At 33.1% G+C, this 9,907-nt stretch overlaps 1 protein-coding gene and 1 long non-coding RNA gene across 3 annotated transcripts; both read right to left on the bottom strand.

The window, feature by feature from the left end:
- Nucleotides 1–2,138: 2,138 nt before the first annotated feature.
- Nucleotides 2,139–3,029, bottom strand: LOC141682502 (dehydrin DHN1-like). The gene is made up of 2 exons (XM_074487198.1): nucleotides 2,647–3,029; nucleotides 2,139–2,554 (listed from the first exon to the last, which is right to left on the bottom strand). Exons 1-2 carry the CDS (start codon nucleotides 2,929–2,931, stop codon nucleotides 2,342–2,344), a joined length of 498 nt encoding a protein of 165 aa, XP_074343299.1. The 5' UTR covers nucleotides 2,932–3,029; the 3' UTR covers nucleotides 2,139–2,341.
- Nucleotides 3,030–7,810: 4,781 nt separating this feature from the next.
- LOC141684709 (uncharacterized) lies at nucleotides 7,811–9,699 on the bottom strand. Of its 2 annotated transcripts, none has more exons than XR_012560661.1 (4): nucleotides 9,214–9,699; nucleotides 8,864–9,103; nucleotides 8,220–8,412; nucleotides 7,811–8,114 (listed from the first exon to the last, which is right to left on the bottom strand). It is a non-coding gene; the product is annotated as an uncharacterized LOC141684709 (long non-coding RNA). The 2 variants fall into 2 exon arrangements; XR_012560662.1 differs by having other exon boundaries at nucleotides 7,814–8,114; nucleotides 8,220–8,339; nucleotides 9,214–9,695.
- Between the last annotated feature and the right edge of the window lie 208 nt (nucleotides 9,700–9,907).

Genomic DNA, 9,907 nt, shown 5'->3' with positions numbered 1-9,907 from the left:
TATGACTTAGTATAAATAATATATTAAATGTAGTACATTTCATTATCTATTATAAAATATATTTCCAAAATAAGAAAATTAGTGCTGAAAGTTTTATTAAATTAGACAATATTTATTTTTACACCCACATTTTGAAAATTTTATATATTTCATTTCATGATATTTTTTTGAGGGTACTTTATTTTTATTATTTTTTTAAGAGAGAATATTTTTTTATAAATATTAAAATGTCTTACACTTTTATTCATTTACCCATTTTTTTCCAAATTGTTTTACTCATTTCACATATATAAATCCATTTAGTCAACCTAAGTGTTAACAATTGATAAGTGAGAGGAATTATTAACAAATTTCGGGGATCGAGGCGTAGTTGAGAATTAGTGTCTCCCCGCCCCATTTCCCCAATCCCGATTATATGTATATATAATAATTTATATATTAAAATAAATATTATAAAAAGTAATTTCAAATATTATATTATTTTCAAAATAATCTAAAATTATGTTAATCAATTTTTTTACATTAGAATTTAAAATATTTTTTAATTTGTCATTTCTTTATATTGTAAATCAAATTTAATATGATTTGATGTAAAAAAATATGAGATATTATTAATATTTTTGTATAATACGAATTGGTAGATTGTGTTTTTTGAAAAAAAAACTTATTAAAAATATAAAATTATTATTTTAATTATATCCAGAATTCTTGCATGATTCCCTATTCTGGTGAGTATCGGAAATGAAAAGAATCTCCCTTCGGGGTGCCAGGTGGATTCGCGGATCGGGGATAACACCTCTTAACCCCGAAGTGACCCGATGCATATCACTATAAACAAATTACAAATATTTTTATTAAGATAATGTAGTCTTAACTTTTTTAGTAATTAGATTTATATACCTTAAACTAAGTATAGCGAGAATTGAACTTTATAATAGAAAATAAGTTTTCACCACTAAGTACGAAAAGAAAAAAAAACAATACAATGATGACCTTTATGTCATCTCAATTTTATTGCATATTTATTTATTTAAATTTTTACGAAATATAATTAAATTTATAAACACATATTATTCATTATTACGTAATTGATGTATGAATATAAAATAAAGTTAAAAGAATCATTTATCGCATTCAAAAATTATTTTTTTATAAACAAAATTTCCTTCGAAATAATATTTCGTGCTCGCACGGGCTTTTACGCTAGTTTTATAGTAAAACGTAAAAATAAGCATTAAATTATGATAATGAGCTTTATTTAAACAAGAAATTTACTAACAAAAATATAGGGCAGAATTAGCTTCGGAATTAGTTGTTTCACATTTTTTATTTTTAATTTTCTCTGATATCTCGAACATGAAATTTACGAATCTTCAACCCCCCACACATGATTTGTGTACCGAAATAAAATTCTCTTCTTCTTGATATTAAGAAGCATGTGACAACTGATGGCAGCAATTTTTTCTGACCATGTGGCATTGGCATCATCTCTCGGGATCATGATGGCAGCTTACTGGGAGCTAAATGAAAACAGTATGCAGAGGTGTTGAATCCTTCTATGGTGGAAGCCATGGCCATAAAGGAAGCTTTGAGTAGGGCTAAGGACAGACAGTGGAGCTCGGTTATACTCGAATCAGACTGCCTGCTTGTGCAACTGATTCGTAGCGCAACACCAATGAGATCGAGGTTTGGGCAAGTAATTGAGGATTGCAGGAGATTGAGGAGTCATTTTAACAACTTTGAGTTGTACTTTATTAAGCGATCTGCGAATATGTCAGCACATGAACTAGCTCAGGTGTCCCATATCTATCCTGATTACATGAACTAGCTCAGGTGGGCCATATCTATCCTGATTGCATATATCTATGATTGCATATATCTATCCTGATTGCATTTTTGACTGTGACTGGAGGTTCTGTTCCAGTTAAAGTCAAACAAACATTGTATCTTGAATGATTTGAATGAGTATTGAAATTGCATTTTCGTCAAAAAAAAAAAAAAGCATGTGACAACTGAAAATTTAAAAAATGTGAAAAAAGGGAGAGTAAACATGAATTCATCAAAGTTAATGTTATGGAGTCGTTACGAGTTAAAAATAAGAAGGTCATTTTATCACTCACCTTTAAAAAACCACTCACTTCACAAACATAACTTGTATATATATATGAAACTGATATTACAGTCCACACTGAAGTAGAAAAACAACACATGTACATAAACGCAGCCTCATCCAAATACAGAAGAAACAATGTTTACAAGCAGTGGAGGATGCAACATTTTATTAAAACACACATATGTAGTACCATAATCGTAAGTCAGGAAGCTGAATCTGGTTGTAAAATCAGTGGTGACCAGTGCCGGGCAGCTTGTCCTTAATCTTGTCGATCATTCCTTTCTTCTCATGAGGCTGCTGCCCGTAAGTAGCAGGAGTAGTAGTTGCAGTAGTGTAACCTTGCTGCTCTTGCTTGTGCCCACCTGGCAACATGTCCTTTATCTTGTCCTTGAGTCCCTTCTTATCCTTCTTCCTTCTCCCTCCCATTCCATCGTCCTCAGACTACATATCAAACAATATTTACCGAGTTAATAGACATACTAATTATATTATATATATTAATAGTAGGACATGTATATATAGGTACTACTTACAGAGCTGGAGCTGGAGCTACCCGAACGGTGAAGCTGGGACTGGCCATGAGTGCCAGTAGACAAACCAACACCATGTGTGGCAGTGGCACCAGCAGTGCCATAATCACCCATGGTTCCCCCGGTAGGGTGCTGAATAGGGTTCCCGTACTCGTCTGTTTGACGAACTGGATTCCCATATGCATCAACCCCCTGCTGAATAGGCTTCCCATACTCGTCTGTCCGACCAACTGGATTCCCATATGCATCAACCCCGCGCTGTCCATATCCTCCTCCCATGTTTGCCATTTTCAAAAATTATACACAACTGACTTCAATATTTTCTTGATTGTTTGATGAATTGCTGATGAATTGCTTCTAAGTTGCAGTGATGCCAAAGCAGGAGGGGGGGGGGGTGTGAGTTTATAAAGGCAAGGTAGAGGGGCTCAGTTTAACAAGATTGTGACACGTATCACTTTGTCCTGGATACTGTGGCTTCCTCATAACAAGACACGTATGTTATATGTCGGTGGGGATAAGATTTCATTGTTTTTCTTCTTGATATATAAACTATTTTCAAAATAATATATAGTAGCATGTAACAGATCTACACGTATGGACCGGACTTTAGTGATAACAACGCCAGCGACTAATTTGTCAACATTTTAAATTTAAAGAGTAAAATAACAATTCACCCGTCTTTCTGGACCATTAAGATAGACCTGATTAGGAGATTGAGATAGAGGAGTCGGTATGTGGCAGTCGCACTTTCTAATCGTCACTCTGGATAAACTTTAGGTTGACGAAAGCTCTCTTTTTATACCTCCAACAATTAAACAATTAAACAATCAAACTTTATAACAATTGTATTTAAAACATAGTATCATCAGACACACTATTTCACTTTTGAAAACCTTAAGATATATATAGGGTTATCTAGATAATATGATTTTAATTCGACAACGAAAATATGAATTAAAATCATTAATATCTGCTTAACAGAAAGAAATATTAAATCCTTGTTCCTGCACTTTTGAACCGAGTCTTGGTCATACAATCGAAGTCCATTAATTTAGCATTGTATTGGGAAAAAAATCAAGATATGTTATAGTACATATAAGTTTGTGATGATCAATGCCGGTTAATAATCACCTGAATTTGCATCGCAAATGGCATGGGGGGGGGGGGGGGGGGCTAGCATGAAAAGATAAGAGGGTGTCAAATTAGCCAAGGTGACCGGCCTGAAAACTCAAGCGTTGGGGTCTCGGTTAAAAACCCTTTTGCATGAGAGCAGGCAAGTCATCCTTGGCTATCAAACAAACACTCTTGTCTTCATGTAAGACCTCTCCTCCTGAACCTACCTGCAGATTTGATAGTTGCTTATGCTTTCTTTTCTTCTAAAACTTCTCAATTTATAGTCAACCACTTAAGCTTAATCTGGAATAATATCTTCAATATGTCAGATTCTTTAGCACATTATTTGAGCATCTATGACTCTGCACATTCCATTCAACTTCATACAATGGCCCCAAATTAAGCCCCTTTCCAGGCTTGTCGCAAGAAGTCAAATTGGCTCCAAAATGCTGATTTTTTACCATATATAAACCTGGCTAGCTAGTTGGACACTAACATTGTTCAGAATTAAGGATATAGTTTCCAATATGGAATTTAAATTTTGAACTTCTGTTTAATTACATTAAAACTTATTTTGGAATTTCGGGTAATTTAAATTTAACATTTGTATTTGTTTTAGACAATTCAAGTTCCCAACCATGTTATTAAAGGCAAATAATTAACGCTTACACTTTTATTGGATAGGAAAATTTTGGTGGATAGATTTATGGATTCAAACATGGTTGAAGTTGTGGATAATAAGAAAGTAATTCAAATATAATATTATATAATTATATATCTTTTTCTTCAATTTAATTTTTTGAACTAAACTTTGTACATAGCAAAAATTTGTAGGTGAATAAGGAGGCAGAAGTTTAATAAATAAAAATTTCAGATATTTGACATCTCCAAACAGAAGATATTCATAGCCAAATTTTATTTTTTACTAATTTTTTTTAAGAGTATTATGGTGTTGGCTAGTTTTGTTTTCTACAAATGATAATTTAATGTACTTTTCAACTTTTATAAATGGACCGCTTAGTTTTTGAAATTATCAAAATTTATAAATGTTCATTATATTTTATTATATTTATTACCAATAAAATTCATTACACATGTACATTTATGATTTAAATTATATTTTCTTTGATAATTTGCTGAATTTTTTTTAACTTTAATCATAATAATGCATGAATTTTGTTATGTAACACGGTCACAGGTAGAAATGCACAAAAAGCCCGGACCCGAAAATCTGGCCCGACCCGATCCGATCAAAACCCGGTCAAGCCCGGCCCGATCCCGGCCCGGGCCAAGGGCCTCGACGGACCCTATATTTTTAGGCAAAGCCCGACCCGGTTAAAAGTCCGGGCTTCAGTCCGACCCGGTCCTTAAACCGGCCCGATTAAAATCCCGAAAAAACCCGGTTAAAATATGATTATTCTAACATATCTTCTTATATATTTATGAATTTACATTTAATATAGATATAAATATTACTTTAAACACATATATATATATATATTTACATATGTGTGATTAATAATATTATTTATATAATTTGTTGCAAGATTAATGAAAAAAGATATAATAAGTACATTATATATATTTGGATAATATTTGATAAAACATATTATTCTATAAACATGTTTATTTTTTGCCAAACTTAAATATTTTCAACGAAGTAATATTTTCATATTATATTCAATGCAAACTAATACTACCTCCCTCTTAACCATTTCTATACAAATGATTTGGACACGGAGGACAAGAAATTGATTAAAATAATATTAGTTTTGCTAAGGTAGTGGGATGAGAGAGAAAGAAAAATTATAATTTAGTGAGTAAAGGTATAAAATTGGGTAAAGTGGTGGGACCTATCAATATTTAATGAATAAAGTGAGTGTGGTGGGAGAAAGTAGTGGACGTGGTTGATTTTTATATTATTAAATTCTTACTATTTTTGGTAAGTTTGAAATGTATAGAACTGAATGGGACATCCAAAAAAGGAAAGTGTATAGAAATGAATGTGACAGAGGGAGTCCATCTTTATGATGATCTAGTTGTTAACACATGTAGTTTTCGGAATCTCTAATTAAACTCGATTCGATTTAAATTATAAAAAATCCCGGCCCGATCCGATCTGACCCGAAAAAAAGCTCGGTTAGGCCCGCCTCGAAGGCCCAAACGGGCTCTGACATTTTCGGAAAGCTCGGTCCGGCCCGACCCGGTCAAAGTCAAAGCCCGAAAAGCCCGACCCGGTCAAAACCCGAAAAACCCGGCCCGATCAAAGCCCGAAACGCCCGGTCAAAGCTCGCACTTTTTAAGACCCGGTCAAAACCCGGCCCGGTGGGTTTTTTGTGCATTACTAGTCACGGGCCATGTACTAGTTTATATAAATACCTTCCTGGTTTAGAAGATTTATCATTAATAACTAGCCTATGACCTGTGCGATGCACGAATTGTTTTTAACATTCGATAGTTTTTAATAATATGTTTTATAATATAATTTTTTAATAGTTGAAAAATAAATTGAAAAATATAATAAGTTATAATAATATATGTTTTATAATAATTTAAGACTTGACTGAAAATATATAATATAATATAATATGTTCACGGGACCCGAGCTCTGAACCTGTAGAAATTGTTAAAACAAAGAATATAAAAGTTTAAATATAATAAGCTGTAAACGGGGTTCGAACCCTGAATTCATGAGAGCAGTTTTAATATTAATATAATAATATTTTATTATTGCATCAAACGGTTCTCATCTTTCTGACGTTAGATCTGACAGTTGTTATTTATCGTACCAAACAACTGTACCGAGTATCGAACAACCGATTATCAAATAGAGGATGTTCTGCTTATAATAGTATAGTATAGATAGATTAGTAATAAATATAGTTCAAACTTAAGAAAAATTTTGCATCGAAAATAGAGATGAACAAAATATAGGATATTTTTTTTCTTGTCAAGAAAGACTAGTATTTCTGAATAGAGGGATTATATTGTTTGTGCTTAGCTTTTGATATAGTGCTTCTCTACACATTTGAAGCCATGTAATTAATTAACACTATAAACTTGGCAATTAACGAACCAGAAATAAACAACTGCCATACTATGCGAGTCTTGTACTTACGGATCAAGTCCTTAATTAGGTCATTAACAAAATTACAGAAGCATTTTATTTTCTGCAATTTTGTCTAGCGTGTTTCTGACCTTATCACTGTCCAAGAGGTGGTTGACTTTGTAAAGTTAGTTATAAAGGGATGGACGAGATCTATATCAAAGGTGTTTATGCTCAAAATCTTTGACAGATGCTAAATTCGACATTTCATTTCTTCACCTTGCACCCTCAATTTCTTGATCTATTAAATTTAGAACAAATTCGAACATTTTCGATATACCACTTTCACATAATTCTGACTTAGAGACACTGATTTATCCATACTTTCTGGGTAATGTGGAGTTTTGTTGACCATAATAAAATTTCGAATATAGAGAAACCAGATAAGATAAGTCTTGCTATGTCTTGGACTTGTGTGGAGATTTCTGGACCAAGCTGAGATTAACTTCTATATTTACGACTAGTTTGTTATAAATATTTACACATCTAGGGTTTCAACTTTCAACTAGTTGGAGATTTAAAAATAAAGTACAAATCTACGATGTCAGCACAAAAATATTTAAATATTTTTATCATTAATGTTACATATATAAAAATAACAATACATAAATATATATACACACCGCACTACAACAAATCTGGCCATTTACGACGGTTTTTTTGAACTGAAATCGTCGTAATTGAGCCATTTACGACGGAAAAAAATCGTCATTTTTGGTCGAGTAGTAAGTTCGTTTTTTCGTCACAAGATAAAATTGCGTCGCAAGTTAGAAAGTAGAGGCCCACATACTCAATAAAATAATAAATCTACTTACGACGGAATATATCGTCGTAAGATACCAAAATACGACGAAAAATAACGTCGTAAGTTTTGTACTTACGACGGAAAAAACGTCAGATATTACTTTACGGGACCCACTTTTTATAAGATAAAATGTAATTTTACGACGGAAAAATGCATCGTAAGTTAGAAATTTCCGACAAAAAAACTCGCCGGAAACTAGAAATTTACCAAATCCGGTGAGATTTCCAGTTTCCGACATCATTTTTCAAGACGTTTCTGCCCACCAAACAATTTTAAACTACTCTGACAAATTAGAAATGACCATAACAACAAATAAACCCCAAAGTCAACAAAAATAAAAAATCAGAAAAAGGCCTTAACAAGGTTTAAGGCCATTATGTGCACATTGGTCCTTTGTCTGTGCTTGTTGTAAGACCAAATTCCTCCCGCAGCACAAGCAGCTATAAGCTGTTCCAAAACAAGTTATTAAAGCATGCACTAGAACCTCTTTGATATTTTGAAGTTGAATTTTAGATATCAATTGAAAATAGGAAGTGATCTTCCAAAACTTACTGGAGATAGCCATAAGGCTGCAGTCTGCATATCAAACTTTGGAGCATAAAGTACGGTTTCCCCATAAAATTATAGCTGGAGGAAGTAGCAAATATGCAATGAATAATGCTCCGCCAGTCCCTGCAAATGCCACAGGTCGGTTGAAATGATGGTTTCAGCAGTTGATGATGCTATAGTCAGAGCAGTGGTGAGCCTATATATATGATTCAACAATGTGTTACGAATGACGATAAACATGCTAATCAATTTATCAACAATTAATGATATCATCCTGCCAAGAAATGACGAGTTTCCCCTAATTCTTGAACTTCTAATTTACTTTTCAAGAACATTAATTTTGTCAAAATACAACTGAACATTGTTTTTGAAAGACATACAAAATTTTTACATGGCCTTAATCCTGATAATAACACACACGCCTGCATTGAGTCTCAAACACTCAACTTCTTGTTACTACCAAGAGAAAAGGGATATTCGCTGTACTCGTACTATAATGCTAGCGATATTTCAAGATCAGAGCTCCATACAAAAAGCACAAATTTCTAATACATTAAGGATATACCATGTAGCAAGCTTGATGAAAATTTGAAAGGAAAATATGAAGTTCCTAATGCAAAATATCAAATCGAAAGAAAATTGAAAACCTTAGCAGCAGTTTCCATATCAAATCCAGAGCTTTGCATTATTGCTTCTTGAGCTTTCTTGGAAGCTTCTGAAATTGTAGGAAAAGCATACTTCCCAGCCTGGTCTCCAGCTTGCTGCAAGATAGGCAATGCTGCATCAACCCCGGGATTTACCGCTTCAGAAACAGCTCCAAAAACTTTGCTTAAAACATCGAAAACACTGGAACCCACTTCTTGCACTTGACCAATTGTATCTTCAACCTGCAAAAATAATCAAGAATGCCAAAATAATCACAATGAGCATTATATTTCCCAACAGCCCTTTACATAAATTCAAGAAACTAAACAAATTATTAAGTAAAGTTACTAACTTGAGTGATGGATGACACAATTTGTTCTTTGGCGTTTATTTGAAAATTTCCCCACTCAAGTTATCCCTTCTACAATAATGAATTGTATCTTGAAAGAAACTTTGATTATATAAGCCATAACCAAAACTCAAGTACATTCTGTAGACTAACCAAAACATGTTTACAAAACAAGAAACTAATATAATTAAGGCACTGTGTTATGTACAAGGTACTGCACAAACAAATGTAACCTGACCTTGTCTTTTAACAAATGCTATGAAAACAAAGGATCGTAAATACTTAAAAATTATGATTGAAGACTTGTGATGAAGAGGAAACCACGTTCATGCTTGTTGCTACCTCTTCGTCGTCTATATACACACAAATTAAAATCAATACACACATATAAGAATACACATACGTAACAACTGATCATCATTACCAACACCAAATTAAGAGATTTGAAAGATTGAAATGGCTAGATTTTGAGAGATTGGGAATACGTATATTACATACGGTGTTGGTCAGGATTTGAGAGATGTAGGGTATGTTTGGTATTGCTGTTGCAGACAGCAACATCAACTTTTTGCTGAAAAACAGTTAAAAAACTGTTTGGTAAAATTTAAAAACTGCTTTTCGGAAAAGTGTTTTTGGCCTAAAAGCTGCTGTTAGAGAAAACAAGTCCCCCATGCTTTTAGAAAAAGCTGTTTTTCAG

Source organism: Apium graveolens, chromosome 9 (assembly GCF_009905375.1).
Source record: "Apium graveolens cultivar Ventura chromosome 9, ASM990537v1, whole genome shotgun sequence".
NCBI classification, from domain to species: Eukaryota; Viridiplantae; Streptophyta; class Magnoliopsida; order Apiales; family Apiaceae; genus Apium; species Apium graveolens.
The sequence above is the reverse complement of the archived record's forward strand: the minus strand, read 5'-3'. Positions and strand labels throughout refer to the sequence as shown.